At 41.0% G+C, this 16,385-nt stretch overlaps 1 protein-coding gene across 11 annotated transcripts in view; it reads left to right on the top strand.

Moving 5' to 3' along the window:
• Nucleotides 1-16,385, top strand: part of rbms1b (RNA binding motif, single stranded interacting protein 1b) — a 45,306-nt gene that overhangs the window by 7,619 nt on the left and 21,302 nt on the right. For 7 of the 11 annotated variants that reach the window (XM_083777232.1, XM_083777240.1, XM_083777235.1 and 4 more), the window contains exons 2-3: nt 4,190-4,374; nt 13,391-13,449. In XM_083777232.1, the coding sequence (XP_083633358.1) occupies nt 4,190-4,374; nt 13,391-13,449 (244 nt within the window). Of the gene's footprint in view, nt 1-201; nt 485-4,189; nt 4,375-13,390; nt 13,450-16,385 lie in introns of those variants that run through there. The other 4 variants (XM_083777233.1, XM_083777241.1, XM_083777239.1 and 1 more) reach the window with 1 other exon arrangement.

The following is a 16,385-nucleotide window of genomic DNA, read 5'->3' as shown; positions in this document are numbered from 1 at the left end:
AGTCGCAAGTATCGGTATTTACTTATAACGTGAAGTTGACCCCATTACATATTGTTAGAATAGAAAAAATATAAGCAATTGAATGTATTTTATTCCGACGGACAAAAAAGAGAATCCCTGTACCGGATGGCAAAATGGTTTCTCCCACCGTAGCAGGGGCTGTTCTGCGTAGGACTGACTGCAAATCAATGAACCTAGTCAAACAAACGGGGTTGGGCAATTGAAGTTGGGACTATTCACGGAGATTTACATGACCGTGTAGTAAGTTACCAGTTGAATATGCTACAGTTATGCATATAATTCTGTTTTCGTGTGTTTTAGTCGAATAAGGCGGATATTTATGTGGTCAATTGTATATGTTAATAGTTATAAATAATTAACTATAGGGGGAAACAAGGTAACAAGAAAAACGATCTTTACTATCGGACCGAGGATGATTTTTGCTAATACTGGCAACCCCCTGAGGACTCCGTATCGCAAACAGGTAAATAACCTTGTATTTACAAAGTCCAACATACCCACTAAAGCTGACTTGGGGAAGTCGCAAAACAGGTCTGAGAGAGCTTGCTGCCTGTCACCTTCATCTGTAAAAACTTACCCATGAATATAACCTCCCGAACAGGTTATATCGCTTTCTTTACGTGTTATTAAATGGGTTTTTTAAAGACAATGTCGTAGGAATTCAATGTAAGATATTTTGTATAGCCTAGGCGAGAGAGATAACCTGAATGTCGATTAAATTACACGTCTATGTTTCGGATAAATATAGGCAGAGTTGTATGGCCGTATATGAGTTAGATTTACTTTGGTGTTTTTGGTGAATTGCTAATGTAAACCCAGACAAATTAAATGTTGATTGATGTTAGAAAAACAAAACCTAGCCTATTGCATTCTGATAACCTTGGATGGTATCTACGTATCTACGATATCTGCATTTTATCGAGTTTGACTTTTAGCCTACTTGATATACAAATGTCATGTCAAAATCGATAAAATATAGGCGTACATCTATGATATTATATGTTAATATAAATCATCACATATCATATATAACAGTCTTGAGTCTGACCCAAGGCTAGTATTTTTGCTGTAACTATACAGTAGTTAACTATAGTTATATTTGATCTGTAACTATTATGGGTTACATATCAAATTCATTTGCCCAGAAAATTTCATTTCAAACAGCAGCTTCAGAGAACTTTCTTAACAATATTAATGCTTTTTTGTTCATGCTATACTCTTGCCTGCACCACTGTAGATTTCTATAAACTTCTATATAAAAGTGTAATGTCTGTGTATGTAGGCCTATGTAAGATAGTGATTTCATAATGTTCTTTCTTGGGAGAAAGATAGCTCTGGTCCACTATGGGCCATAGATTTAAAGCTATGGACCAGAGCAAAGATATATGCCTGGTGGTATGTATAACTACTGTATTCTGTTTGCCTGTGCACAAATAAACAGTTTTAAATGGTTCCTTCATGCATTCATTTTGCCCTAGTTACATATTGATATATATTTTTTAATTCCCTTCAGCCTAAAGTGTTTAATGACCATGTTGGAGTCATGCTTGCGCTGTCATACTAACAGCACACACTTTTAGCTCGTGGTAAGCTCTCCATGGGCGAGGCCAGTTACTGGAAGCCTTGTGTATTTCCAGCTCGGATATGACAGAAACCGCTGGTCTGGGCCTAGCTGATAAGATGCCTTCTTGTCCCCATCCCAGTGTCTCACATAGTCAGGCAGATGTATGAAAACCGATGCACTGCAGAGGCCATCAGAACGGGGAGTTTACGCTGACATTTAGCGAAGACTTTGCATGGCATGCTGCTGGCATTCTTCTCTAAAGATTGTCTTTGTCAACCTATAGCTGGAGGTCGTAGTGGCACACATCCTGTTGCCCTCCCATGGGATGATCACCCTGTGTGTGTGTGTGTGTGTGTGTGTGTGTGTATGTGTGTGTGTGCATCCTTTGTAATTAGTAGTAATTATACTAGTAAAATATACCATATAGGGCCTATAATAGGCCCGGCCAATGGCATACCTGATACCTCTCTTGGTTACTGAACAAAAACGTACAATAATAAGTCATACCTGTTGCTGAATGAAAAAAGTTTGGTAATTTATGGATTCGTTTTTGACGACTACCTCGATTAGTACATTCAAATGCGCCACATTGCTGAACCCGACATGAACATGGCTTTTCAAAGTTGAAACAGAAGCTTTTCCCAATTCCTAGTAGAAAGGTAGACAGTTCAGGAATTCCTGTCCTGTAATCAAGATGAGAGGGCAGACAGTCTTCTTATCTTGATTACAGGACAGGAATCTTCGCATGTTCACCCATTCATAAAAGTTGCTTATGACTGTGTCTTGTATTGAGATACAACAGATCTCCAACTGTCCGGTTCAACATTTTATTGTATGATTGTGTTTGTTTGCATATTTGACCTGGATTGTTGTGGATATTATGTTTCATTTGTTAATTTGACTGTTCAAGTAAAACATGGCAGAACTTGGATACAAGCTTTGTTTTAAACATCGGTGTTAAAGATTAAAGAACTAGTTTTGGAACAGATCTTCTTCTTCATCGAAACTTAAACCCAACATTCAAGAAGGGTGGGATTAATTGCCATAGGATACTTCGTGCTGGGTTCTGTGTTATCTTCAGGGTCTGTTCCTTCCGTTTCCTAAAAACTAAATAAGTAACTATCTGGAAGAGAAACTTATGAGGATGGAAGTAAGTTATTAGTATACTTACTTACTTACTTACTTACAATTAAGTTACAAATAATAATAATACAAAAAAATCCTGTTTTATAGAGCTTAGCAGATCGGCTATTCAAAAATGTCCAACACTATATAGCCTGGAAGTCCAAGACTTCTACACGTAAACTGCAATTGAGGCAAGTTGCTTTATTGTAGACAACCATAAGTACACTGAAAACACAGTGGTAGTTTTGCATTTAAAATGTACACACGAGGCGGAAGGAAGAGAGGCTGATCCCAGGGACACTGCAGGTCAAGACAGTTTCCTTGGTGAAGGCATGTGAGGCAGTTGGTCGGTCAAAGAAGATCTGCTTCGGCTCCAGTCCAGACTGGGATTGCTCAATCCTGTCACCACCTCATGCTTGGGATTCCATCAGCTTCCTTACTCGAGATTCCACTGTGTGTGTGTGTGGCGTGTGTGTGTGTGGCGTGCGTGTGTGCCTGCGTGCGTGTGTGTGTGTGTGTGTGTGTGTGTGTGTGTGGGGGGGGGGGGGGGGGGGTTAATCAGTGTCTGACATTGGAGAAGAGGAAGAGCTCTGCAAGGGGGAAAGCTGACCAGGACATGGCAACATTGCGCAACCTCTGACGGTCTTTTCTTAGAGGGACGGGATCAGAACAGTATTGTCAGCAATGTCCATATGAAGATGATGAACTGAAACAAAGTTGCATCATGTGATAGCCGTTTTGGCAGCATATGTGTTTTGCTTTGCATCTCTGCAAACCTATATTCTAAAATAGGTGCTTACTGCTTAGGTCAAGCAGCGTAATGGCATGCTAGGGGATATGATTGTTTATGTTGACCTATCTGGCTCAGAGTCACCCAGGGGCTGCTGGGAACGGTTCCTTTCACACACGCTGGCTTTCGGTGTCACAGTGGTGTCAGAGCTACAGGCCCCCGTGGACCGTGATTGTGCTGACTGCTATGGTGTGAAGGAGATTGCTCTGCAGATATGTGTCACTACACTGTGAAACATTAATCCTTGGGCTGAACAGACACCAACTTGACACAAATGATTGAGTATCTGGACAGACTTTTTTCCCCTTCTTTTTTTGACATGAGTCAGAGTGACTGGGAGATATACCGTATGCTAGCCAGTATCATTAACCACACAACAATCCAATCTTCTTAGGCTGATGGTTTGTGCTGCATTGGATTTAAACTTTTATGAGAAATTCAAGAGCAGAACGGTTAGCTATCTTATTTGCTGATATTTGCTTAACAAAATGAAATAAAGGTCATGTCTAAAAAGAACAGCAGCATATAGCCTATAATGTGTGAGTGGGATTCATTCATCTGGCAACGTTTTGTCTATGCCTGTTTGCACGATTATAGACGGTTCACGGTGAGCATGTTGTTTTGACTTTGAACTACGCACAGTCGCACACGTAACACCATTTTGTACGTTTCCCTCCCTTCTCCTCCAGCCACCTGTTGCCCCCTCCTCACAACACCCCATGGCTCCGCCCAGCCCCAGTCCCAACAGTAGTACCAACAACAGCAGCAGCAGCAGTAGCACTGCAGGCTGGGAGCAGCTCAGCAAAACCAACCTCTACATCCGAGGCCTGCCGCCGGCGACCACAGACCATGACCTGGTCAAGCTCTGTCAGCCGTGAGTACAACGCTTCCTCTTGTCATCATCGGCCATTGATCAGCTATTATTGATCTGTGGGGCCCTTAGTTGCAGAGTTTAGTTGCATGCATATAGTTGTTTGTACTGTTTCAGTGTTATGTAGGGTTATTGTTGTTGTGGTTGTTCTTGACTACGGTAATACGCTCATTTGGTGGTGTAAGTGATATTTCAGTGAATTTGTTTTTTTTTGTTTGTTTTGTTAACTTAAAGCTATTAATGCTGATAGTAATCATTGCTATAGACTATATAGACTAAAGGCAAAAATAATAGCTTCAATTTTATAGTGTTCCACTTCCAATTTTATCTGCTAATTGTTTTGTTTCATTACTTTCAATTTCACTTTCACTGTCCTGATTGGATATAACAATATATGGTTGCTATGGGGGAATATAGAGCTGTTTAACACTTATTTTAACAAAATGATATCAGTTACAACACTTTAAGATTTAAACTGTAATGTAATTGTAATGGTTGCTTGAACTATGCCCATCAAGGGACTGGTGTTGGAATATCTTCAGCTACATGTGTGCAGAACAGCGTACTACATTGCTTCTATAATAATGTTTCTCTGGATGTGTCCTTTGACCAATAAGCTAAAGAACTCAAACTAGCAGTTGGCCATGACTGTATTGGTGTGAAAGTTGTAAGAAATAAGATTCAAGGCCCTTCCATTAGTTTTATTTTTATTTTTATACAGTACATGTTTTAATTGTTGTTTTGTTTCACGAGTACATCCACATCAAAAGGCCTGTAAAGGCCTTTGGGCTACGCATCATAACAGACCCACCTTTTTTAATGTAGCACTGTTGTAGCAGCTCAGTGGCCTTGTGGTTAGAGTGTCAGCCCTGAGACTGGGATGTTGCATAGAGTAATAAAAGGATAGAGAATGGTTAGACCATGTTTCACCCCAGACTAACATATCTAATCTAACATAACAGTGTATAATTATATTATATAAGAACTTATAAATACTCATACTTTATCTCATACTTTATGGCAAATAACAATAGACCCCATGTTTCACCCATGGTTTCACCCCAGACTAATAGTGTATTTATAAAACCGTATAAATACTCATACTTTATGGGAAATAAAAATAACATTAATCATGTCTTATTTATTACATGCCTTTTATATTTGTATGATTATCATAATTTGCTGTTGGTGCTGCAATTAAAGTAACAATAAATAGCCTAACATTAGTGTAGTAGGCCTATAGACTTATACAGTAGAATCTCTCTCACACACACACACAGACTCACACACACACATCACGCTGCTCCGTCTCTGTGTGTATTAAAAGACGTGATGTTTTTTTTTAACAACATATTATATAATTACATGTTTAAACGTTAGTCTAAAAGTATATTAAAACTTAATTAAACTGCAATTTAATCGCAGAAAGGCTTGTTATGTGAGCGCCAAGCAGGCCGCCATGACAGTGTTCCACAGACCAATCAGAGCGTGGCTGCGACGGAGGGCGGGGCTGCATGTCAGAAACTGCTTGGGAATCGCTTGGACGCTTTTGAAGCACCCGGAAGACTGCCGGAAGTACAATTATAACTCAATGGCTCGAGTGAGCAGAAGTCTTTTTTTTCTTTCTTTTTTTCCCTTTTATTTTTTGCGGCTTTCGCCTTTATTTTATATTTTTTATAGAGGGATAGACAGTAGGCTGACAGGTAATTGGGAGAGAGATGGGGGAGTGACATGCGGTAAAGGCCGTCGGGATCGGGAGTCGAGACCGCGGCACACTGCCAGACTCGGACTCGAGTGAAGTTAAGCCTGGACCTCAAACGTCATGAACGTCCGTCCACCTCCATGAAAGTGCTGCAGTTCCTCTTTTCACCAGTAGGTAGTGGCAGCTTCAACGTTGGATAGCCTTACTGGGGGCTTGGGGTGTTGGGGTTCGATCCCCGTCCGAGTCATAACAAAGACTCTGAAAAATGGGACCCAGTGCTTGGCACTCAGCATCAAGGGTTGTATTGGGGTAAGTCCCTGCGACATACTAGCGTCATGTCCAGGGGCTGTGTGTACATCATGTCCAGGGTGTGTACTTGTACATCATGTCCTGGTGTTGTACTTGTACATCAAGCTGCCTCACGCTACAGAAATCCCTATGGGCCTCATGGCTCGGCAAGGCTTACTGTGCAGCAAATTGTTTGCATATTTATTGAATTTGTGTATTTTTAATTTGAACCAGTGATTGAAAAGGTTTAGCAATACAATTCATCCCTTGCCTCTTGTAAGCCTATACCTATACAACTCCAAATGAATAGTTAGCAGTAGCTGATATAGTCCTGTAGTAATGCAAAATATGTAGAATGGGTGGTTTCCAGGATGGCTAGTATTGGCTACCGCTGTAGATAAAGAAATTCATGTCTTTATGATGGGAAAAGCTCTGTGGACATGATGTGAGTAACAGTTTATTACTATTGAAAATGGGCTCTGTTTCTAATACTCTAATATTGAATGACGAGTTGAGTCTTAAAGCCCTCTCTTTCTGTAAACCCTTAGAAATAATACACCGTTAATGGTAGGTGGAGTTTTTGGTCCTGGGGGAGGAATTACACATTTGAGGTTATGACAGAAGTGAACCAGCCACGGCAAATTTGGCAAGAGGAGGAATATAAAATGAAATTATGACCTTCAAGAAGACTGGCCAAAGACAGAGCAAACAGGCTGCAGTACATGAAGGTGATGAGGCACATCAGTGGAGCTTTGTATCCAATGCGAACAACACTGTTCTCATTGTTTTCTGCCATTATGTGTGTTTATACCTTACATGATATATGTACATATATATGTACATATATATATGTACATATATATATATACATATATATACAGTATATATGTTCCCAAGAGCCCTGCTCCCGTTCAGTAACCCTTTGTTCCTCATAATCTAGAGGTAGCCTGCTTTCATAATTATTGTTACTTGGTACAACATCTACACACCGGGAACGTTTCCTTGTTTCTGTGTGTGCGTGCGTGCATTTTAAAATCACACACAGAGATTTGTTGTAGGCTATAGCAATATTAGGTCTACACTAGTGTTTGCAAGGGAATTGTATTCTGTGAAGGGTTAGTGCCATAGGCCGAGCAAATCCGTTGATGCCATATAAGATTTGGAATTAGGGCTAAGATGAAGAGCAGGTCATAAGGTCATGCTTTTTACCCTGTGTTGCATTTAGCATAATCCTTTCCTGAAATACCCCCCCCCCCCTCATTTGCTGTATGGTACACTGTGGTCTATTGCACTTTCACCCTCCACACAAATATTGCATCTGGTCTAAATTGCTTAAGAATATGGCCTGCTAAGGTATGACAAACCATTTGAGGTGATATACTGTAGGATAGGATAGGGACTGACATGCAGTAGAAAAATATCACATAGTTATTAAATGGAACCTTAGAGTTAGACTAATTTGTTTTATGTATGTATGTCAATTAATATAATTGTTTACCAGCTACTGCCTTATATCCCATGGCTGAGAGGTCGGCTAGAGGCAAAAAGTGTGCATGTGGTTGCATAGAGACGAGGCAACCAATCAGGACGATAGGTTGTCAGTACAGCCAATGAGAAACATAGGTCTTAACTACAGCAAGTGCTTTCACGCCTGTGAAAGCATGCAGAGAGAACATTGACCAGCTGTGCTTACACAGCAGCTGGTAAAAACAACAAACAAACAAACCTTTCTTTACCAAATTTGATGATCTCTGACTAGTTAGCATGAGGCTATACAAACGGATGAGAGGGAGGTTTGCTCTGCTGCATGACCTTGCTTGGTGGTTATATATTTGTTTGTTCACAGATTTCCTTTTTGTGTATCTATTACTGGAGCTATACCCTTGAGGTGTCTGGTTTGTTTTCTTAAGAATTTGTTCTGTCCAAACAATTGATTGGTTCAAGTACATCCTGTTAAATAGCCCTCACTGTTTAGAAGTGTATTGGGCTTTTTGATTTGTCTATGCTTATTAGCCCTTAAGTAATCAATAATACATGAGAGGTCATAGTATATTGTTGCTTATACCAATCAAGACAGTCATAATATGAATAGCCTAATTTACATCTTCACATCTAGCAAAACATACATGACAATGTTAGCTAATGACCTAATGTTAATTAACTTGCTCTGTCACAATTCAAGACACTTCCATAATGACAAGTTAATCCTACTAGAGCTCACGCAGCAGTGCACGCATGCACGCACGCACACACACACACACACACACACACACACACACACACACACACACACATCTTTTGTTTTACAGGAGTTGGGCGTTGTAACATTCTAATACTGACCGAATACCCCATCTCAGGACCGACCTCAGTGGCTTTCCTCCCTTGACACTATTTTCCGCCCAACTGCGGATAATTGTATTTACCGATAAAGTATAGTTTTAGACTGCGACGGAGCTTAAGTGAGCGAGTCGCCGTGCCGAACGTTGCGAAGTTTGCTTGAGCCTACTCAGCGATAGGCACAGAATCGTAAATCATGTTGTGGGAGCGCCGACTGCCACCTCAATTGACTGCTGGGTTGGGCTGCTGGATGCAAGGGGTTGGGGCTTGTATGTCTGACAGGCTGCCCTGAAGGCTGATATCTCCTGCGTGCCTTCCTGGTCCTAAGGGGCTTGAGATGACCTTCCTGGTCCTAAGGGGCTTGAGATGACCTCCGGTCCTTGACCTGCTTGACCGTTGCATCATGTTGCTCTCACTGCCTTTATTTCCTGGGGTGATAACAACTCCTTGGACTTCAATTTGTCTAAAACAAAGTAACTGATCATTTATTTGAGATGTAACAGACAAAGAGTGCATCATACACAATCAACGTGTGGACTAGAAATTGTCCCTTTTTATAAATTATAAATGGGTAATATGTTTTGCAACAATCTTAAATTCAATGTGAACACTGTTTTTGTGAAGCAGGGGCAACATCAAATTCACCTTCTACGGAAACTGTCTATTTGATACTGCTTTATGTCTATCAGACATTCATTAGAGCATACATGAGTCAATAATGGACCTTCTACTAAATTCAGAGTCTCCTGAGCTTTTCTTTTATCTGCTAGTTTCATATCCTCACAGTAACAGATGTCAATCAGTATTGTCAAAATGAAGATTATTGGAGTGTTTAATAATACAAATCCTCCGGAAAGCTGCAAGCATTTTGTCTTCTTCTCCTGGACATGTTTTAGCAAGAGAAAATAAATTCTCTGTTGTTATGTTTTACCCACTTGTAAAACTAACCGCCGTATGACTTCCAAATGCCCTGTATTTTTTTTCTTCTTCTTCTTTTGTTTACCTTTGGGAATGTTTAATCACTTATACTTGTTGGCCATATAGAATAGCAAAAATAGCTGATATACAAGCTCATAGTCACCATATGACCTGTTGTGTGAAGTTCTGCCTATAATGACATGGCCGAAATAGGGAGGGACGCCAGGAATAAAGTGGTTAAGATGATTGTATTCCACATTTAGCTTCTTGGAGTAATGCCAATGATTACAGAACTCATCATAAATTAGTGTGGATGCTCACATAATTATTTATAATAGCTTGAATTATATTGCGCCTTCATGTCAACCTTCTTGGGCTGTGATTTTATTATAAGGCTGATCTAAATGCCATGTTATACACTCAAGAATTGTTGTAAATTTCCCATAAAATGTAATGTATATTTTTAATTTAAGTACAATTTATTTCTGTGTACTTCAAGATAATATTTAAAGGGAAAACAATTCTCTCAAGTATTGAATTGGACTGGAACGGATTGGAACAAAATTTCATAAAGCCAATTTCCTATAATAATTTTGTGAAATGACACATGGCACTATCCAGTACTCCCCAACAACATTTGCTTTCTAAGAAGCTGTATGCATTGTTATGTTATGGCCTTGGGATGAAAATGTCTTTGCCTCACTGGTGTTTGACTCTGAAGAAGACAGACACAAAGCCTGACTTGCTAGACTGAGCCAAAAACACTGATCAGTGGCTTCACCGGGAATCAATAAACATGAAGGGAATAGTAACAGGATCCCCCAGAGGAACTGTAACAGGATAAAGGCTGAGAGGAGACAGCAGGTGAAATGGGGAGTGTATTGTTCTCTTCGCTGCCACTCCAGCAGGGACGACATTCTAGACGATTCAAGTGGCTGATGCTAGGCTGACAGCACCAAGCAGCTCAGTTGCAAGGTGACAGACTGCGAGGAGAAGTTAATAGACCAGAGTTCCATGTGGAAACTTAATAAGTTCAGAAAATTATACCAACAAGTTTTAAATATAACATATACAGACCATTGTATAGTGCCATTCACACTGAGCACAACTTAACTCACGATAACACCTTGACCTATTCTCTCAGGAATATGGCAACTAGTTTGTCTGTTTGTTGGTTGTACATTGTTTTTGAACATAAAGCGTCCTTGGGGTTCATGCGCAATATAAATTATTATTATTACCCTTATTATTACCCTTATTATTATTATTATTATTATTATAACAATAATTATGTGAGCATCCTCCACACTGATGCTCACATATGATACGTTCTGTAAACATTGACATCAAACGCTCTTCACATTCCAGCTCTATCAGAGCCGACACAGGGGGAGTTGAAAGATACATGCAATATGATATATGGATAATCTGACTCTGATTATTATCTAAGGAGGTCAGATAGTTGTACCCTACCAGAGGTACTGACAGTTAGCCTAGCAGGCTAGCAGCTAGCATTAGCTTCATGGTCTCTTCTACATTACTAACAAAACTTTCAGAAGGTGAGATTGCATCCCAGATGTCCGATGGATTTTGAATGGCTGTCAATGCTTCTATCGCTCATAAAATTGCGCTGAAAGTGATCCAAATGATATCGTCCGATGTACTAACAGTCCGACAGGCATTAGTCCGACCGACACCCTACCTAACCTCACAGGGAAGCCATGGGTGAGTTTTAACCGGCAACGTATACATGTCTGGAGCCACGAGTCAGTCTTAACCGGCAACGCCACCGCGCTACGAGCTTGTAGGTCTGCTATTTTTTTAAATCGTGAAAATATTTATTTCAGAAAACTGGAGGATTTAGAAGATTTTTTTAATTTCGAGGTCAGGCCTAAATGGGTTAACCAGCCATGCATGTTGTCGGAATATTGCCTGTCGGACTGTTAGTACGTCGGACCAATATATGCGCCCCTGTGGACGCTGCCATCCATTTGAGTTAGAGCGCTTTTTAAAACAACATATTTATAGTTATCGTCATCGTTGTAATGCTTGGTGTGACTGGCCTTTAGAGCTATATTTTCCCAAGGGAAGAAAGCAGTGAGTGTGAAGTGTGTTTTTGCAGCTGCTCTCTGACTGTGCGTAACGGGGCAGTAGTAGTTGCAGACTGTATGAGAATCTAAATGCCAAAAGAATCACAAAGCACTGGGAGTTGAGCTGTGTCCTTGCACTCTCCCTATCCCAGTTTAAAGATGGGGTGTTATAATCCCCTGCCTTCAATTGCCCTGCCCCCTGCTTTCAACGTTGCCGTTTCACACACCCCAGATAATGCACTGATTGGTGTGGGGAGGGGCCAGTGCTGGTCGTGCATGTGGTGCCGGGGGTTGCCTGGTCGGCTCGAGGTGATTTCAGTGATTGATTAATTTGAGTCAATTAGTGGAAACCCTTCAGTGACCCAGCTCTTAACGCAGTGGAGCACAGCGTAAGGTCACACCAGCCTAGAGAGTCAAACACGCACGCACACACACAGTATAAGGGACAAAAACGCCTTACGCACAATTTGTATGACTCACATAGATATGCAATCTTCTTTTTTTACAGTTAGAGTTTTTGTTCTTTTTCTTTTTACAGATTTCCATACAGTTACAGTCACAGTGCATTCCATTCATGAATGTCCATCATTGTTAGTGGTGTCATCTTGTTCTATTCAGTCCATTTCTCCCATTTTCTCCATCACAAATAATACTTTGACTATAGGTAAATATCTTCTCTTTGTGTATTATCCTCTGTCAAGTTTCACAAGTACAGTACAACACTTTTTGTGGATTTCATGTTTTGGGATCTCATAGTTTAGTATCTTCTTTATCATTGACAATACATGATGCAATTTCATTAAATATCAAGTCACAGCCTTATAATTTGTTGAACAGATAAACATGTGATCCTGTCCCTGGGACTATCATCAGACACACATCAAATGTGTCAGGAATCAGGATCCTGGGTAACCTATCTGGGCCATCTGGGTCTCAAGATGGGGGTTTCATTGTCATCCAGTGCCCACTATAGCTAACTTCCCTGCCAGGCCACAACTCTGCTGTCCACTCTCAGTCAATTCACTCATTAATCATCTCTCCCCAGGGCATATCTCTCTACTAGGGTGCTTGTTTACCGTTATTGAGGTCCGACTGCCTGTTTCTAAATGTGTCAGTGTGGGTATTGGAAAGAGAAATTGCGTATACTGTATGTGGCTGCCATGCTTTGCACTCCATAAATATGCTGTATTGTGTTCAGTTAGTGTTTTGCGTTCGGTATAGGGAGCTTTGTACTGAACAAAAGTGGAGTGTGTTTGGAGGTCAGTATGGGATTCATTTGTCAGACAGGATACCACAGAGCTGTGAGAACACAGGATGTAGCTGGGGAATGCGGGTTTCATTTAGTTTTTTTTTACGACCATACAATACAGCTCTGGATCCTTGTGTACTTCAACTGGTTTAAATGTCAATATTTAGTTGTTGTACTTGGTTGTTTTTGTAGTTTTACATTCTATAGGCCTGTCATTGGTTTTGTTTGGCTAAAGGGCTAGGTCTGTCTAACTTTGCAGTGCACTGACGTGGTGGAGAGTTTAAACTCCACATGGAAACCACTTCCTGTTTCTCATACTTTTTCAATGATGTCATAAATTCTTGCACAAGCTCTGCTCTTTGTCGTTTCTAGCTGGCTTCGTCCTTCTAGTGCATAATCCAGCTAACAATAGATTCCTTTCTGTTCCTTTTCTAGGTATGGCAAAATTGTGTCAACAAAGGCTATTCTGGACAAGGCTACGAACAAATGCAAAGGTGTGTGAGGGTGTCTTTAATTTTCTAACATGAATTACATTTCAACCATTTTCTGTATCTTCTCTTAAATATGCTCGCAAATCAAGAAGTCCATAGCCATTTCCACACCTCCAGGCATAAGCACTTACGCCTGGCTGGTATAACAAAACTGCACGTTGTAATGTTCAGATTTCACTTATGTCATGTCACTTATGTCATTTATTATGTTACTTTCACAGATTACATCAAACAGCCGCAATGATGATTATTACGAAATAATGATTATGCTTATTTTGGGAAATGTATGTTAGTTCCAAACTTTAATGTTATATGTTGTACTTGTTTTGAACATGTCTGTTAAAAGGTTGTTAATGCTAGGCTAAGGAGGAGTATTAAACATAGATATAAAAAATAGATGCCTCACTGGCCATTGCCATTCATTGGAGCGACGTGTATCCCAATGAAGGCGGAAGTGCAGTGCTGAAGGCTTTTTTATTTTTTTAAACAAATACATTACAATACAAAACAATACAAACAAACAAACACAAACAACATCAGAGCCAGGGGGGATTAAATTACTAACAGAAAACATTAAAGAGTGAACACACAAAGCAACAGTTCTCTGCAGCTTTCTTATTTAGAAGTGCTGAAGGCATTTGCTGAAAGCACGCTGCGTCGCTGCCCAAGTGACGTCACTCATGCGACTCCTCCATGTCTCTCGCTGTCACTCAAGTGACTACTGGCCAATCACAGCGCGTCTTTTCCGGGACTTATGTTACGCACGTGGAAGCTGCTTATTGAAGGCAAATACTTTGCAAGGAATCTCGGGAAAATTGTGCCTTCAATGGTGACACGCGCCTCAGAGCCGGAAAGGGCGTCTACGTATATATGTCTATGGTATTAAACCTCAGGTTTCCCTATGTTTGGGAGGAGCTGCTACTTGATTCCATAGACTGGATTTCGATTTTGAGCTAAACTACGCTACATTAACTGTAAAATAAACCATCACAGGCACACCAAAAATATGTGTTTGTTTGACAGGATATGCATAGTAAATGTCCCCTCAATATCGAACTATCCATTTTATGTCATAAAAAGCCCTTCTCATGAACAGCCATGAAAGAGATTCTGCCAACATCTGTCTGAACTGGAACATGGGTGTTAAGGTACCTAAGCACAGACAGTCTGCTCATCATATTCCAGGGCTGACTACGGGGAACTATGTGAACTAGATACCATATTCTCAATCTCAACTTGATGGGGGGGGGGGGGGGGGGGTAGTTGCGATGTGATAGGTCGGTGTCGGCGATAGGTGAGAACGATTTTTCCGACATGCTAATGGGGACCATTTAAAACAAAGGCGGCTTGCATGCTGTAGTTTGCTACTATTAAAACAGACATTTGCTACTATTAAAAGTGCGCAAGGGCTTTTCTTGTTTTTTCTTGTTTTGTCACCCCCTCTTTTCGAAGTTAGACTGGGCCAGCTCTAAACTGACTGGGCCACAGCCCCCGTGGCCTAATGGACCCTACGCCGGTGTATGAAAGTATGAATATTAAGCTATGTTACAGGGAAAACTAGCCCAAAGTAGCTTATAATCAGCAGAACTGCAACGGCAAACAAGCGCTGCAGGCTGCTTTTTGCAATTTGCATGGGGGAAAATAAAGTTTTGTTGGACGACTGGTTTGTGCTGATAAAAAAATGCTAGTCTGTTGCAATCTGACAGTTTTAAGTAGTCTTTGACTTGTCTGAACAAGTTTGGTCTGGAGGCACCTTTATTTAGACTGTATGTCTGACATCTCGAAACCTTCACTGTGTGATATGACACAATCCCCCTACCTAATTCCATTATATTATACTAGGAGCTCACGTGCCGCTCACATCTAACGGCATGCATCCGTGTTGTTGTTTCTCCGTGAATATCGTGTGTCCGAGTTAGACACACACACACACATGTACATTTTGAATGAAGGCAGACAGCGATGTCTTTGGCCACTGACCGTGTTTTTTCCGTGCTGGGCAGGTTGTGTGGGCGCTGTGTAATCAGTCTGTCGCACAGAGAGAGAGAGAGAGAAAGAGAGAGAGAGGGGAAGTAGAGCAAGGATAGAGAAAGATAGGGAAACTATGTGCTCTGCGCAGTTCTCGGAAAGCCCCGCTGTGATTGGCCAGTAGTCGAAGACCCACAAATCTGGGTTGAAAACGCAGAGGTAAAGTCAGTGATGTGTCACGGGCAATGGCCCAAAGCACTGTCGTAAACGGCACTTGCGCGTACTCCACATACGTCACGGCCTATGACTTTTCCAACCGAACAAAGCAGGAATGCGCACAAAATCATTTGCCTTGTGCTCATTTGTGTATGCGCACAAACAAATTAATGTGGGCATGGAATTCTCTAAATTGTAATTCTAGATTTCAGACAATGGATTAGGTTGAGAAATGACTAATAACGCTTTGCTGTAGGCCCCTTATTCATTCAGTGGGTTTGGCAGCACTGTAAAATAATGGAACTCTTGTTTAAGTCATTCACCAGCAATGTGGTTGTCTCAGAAGGGACGGTCAAATCAGGAAATAGACAGACATGCTGGTAAAACGCTGCCACCCAGCTCATGTTATTTTAAGCCTCAACCCTTGACTCTTGGCCTGTCACTGCTGTGGGCGTATCCCACAAAGAGACAACATTCTCAGCCTCCCTCCCCCCATCCTCTCTGTTGAGTGATAGGTCCTTGGCTCCGATCCAGTCCCTTTCAACTGTTCCATGTTTTAGCAAAGAGGGCCTTAGTGATTCTGTCCAGTGCATGATGACGTTATAGGTGAGCGCTTTGACACTCCCTCCCCTCTGTATTATGCAGATACCAGTTAAGTGAAGGCTCCCAGTGAAAGTGACACACTGTTAAGACTTGTAATGGTTTAAGTGATATTTGAATAAACCTCAGATCGAATAAATACTAGTAATAGACTA

Source organism: Protomyctophum parallelum, assembly GCF_964188405.1.
Source record: "Protomyctophum parallelum genome assembly, chromosome: 11".
Lineage (NCBI taxonomy): Eukaryota > Metazoa > Chordata > Actinopteri > Myctophiformes > Myctophidae > Protomyctophum > Protomyctophum parallelum.
This window is presented reverse-complemented; position numbering and strand designations above follow the sequence as displayed.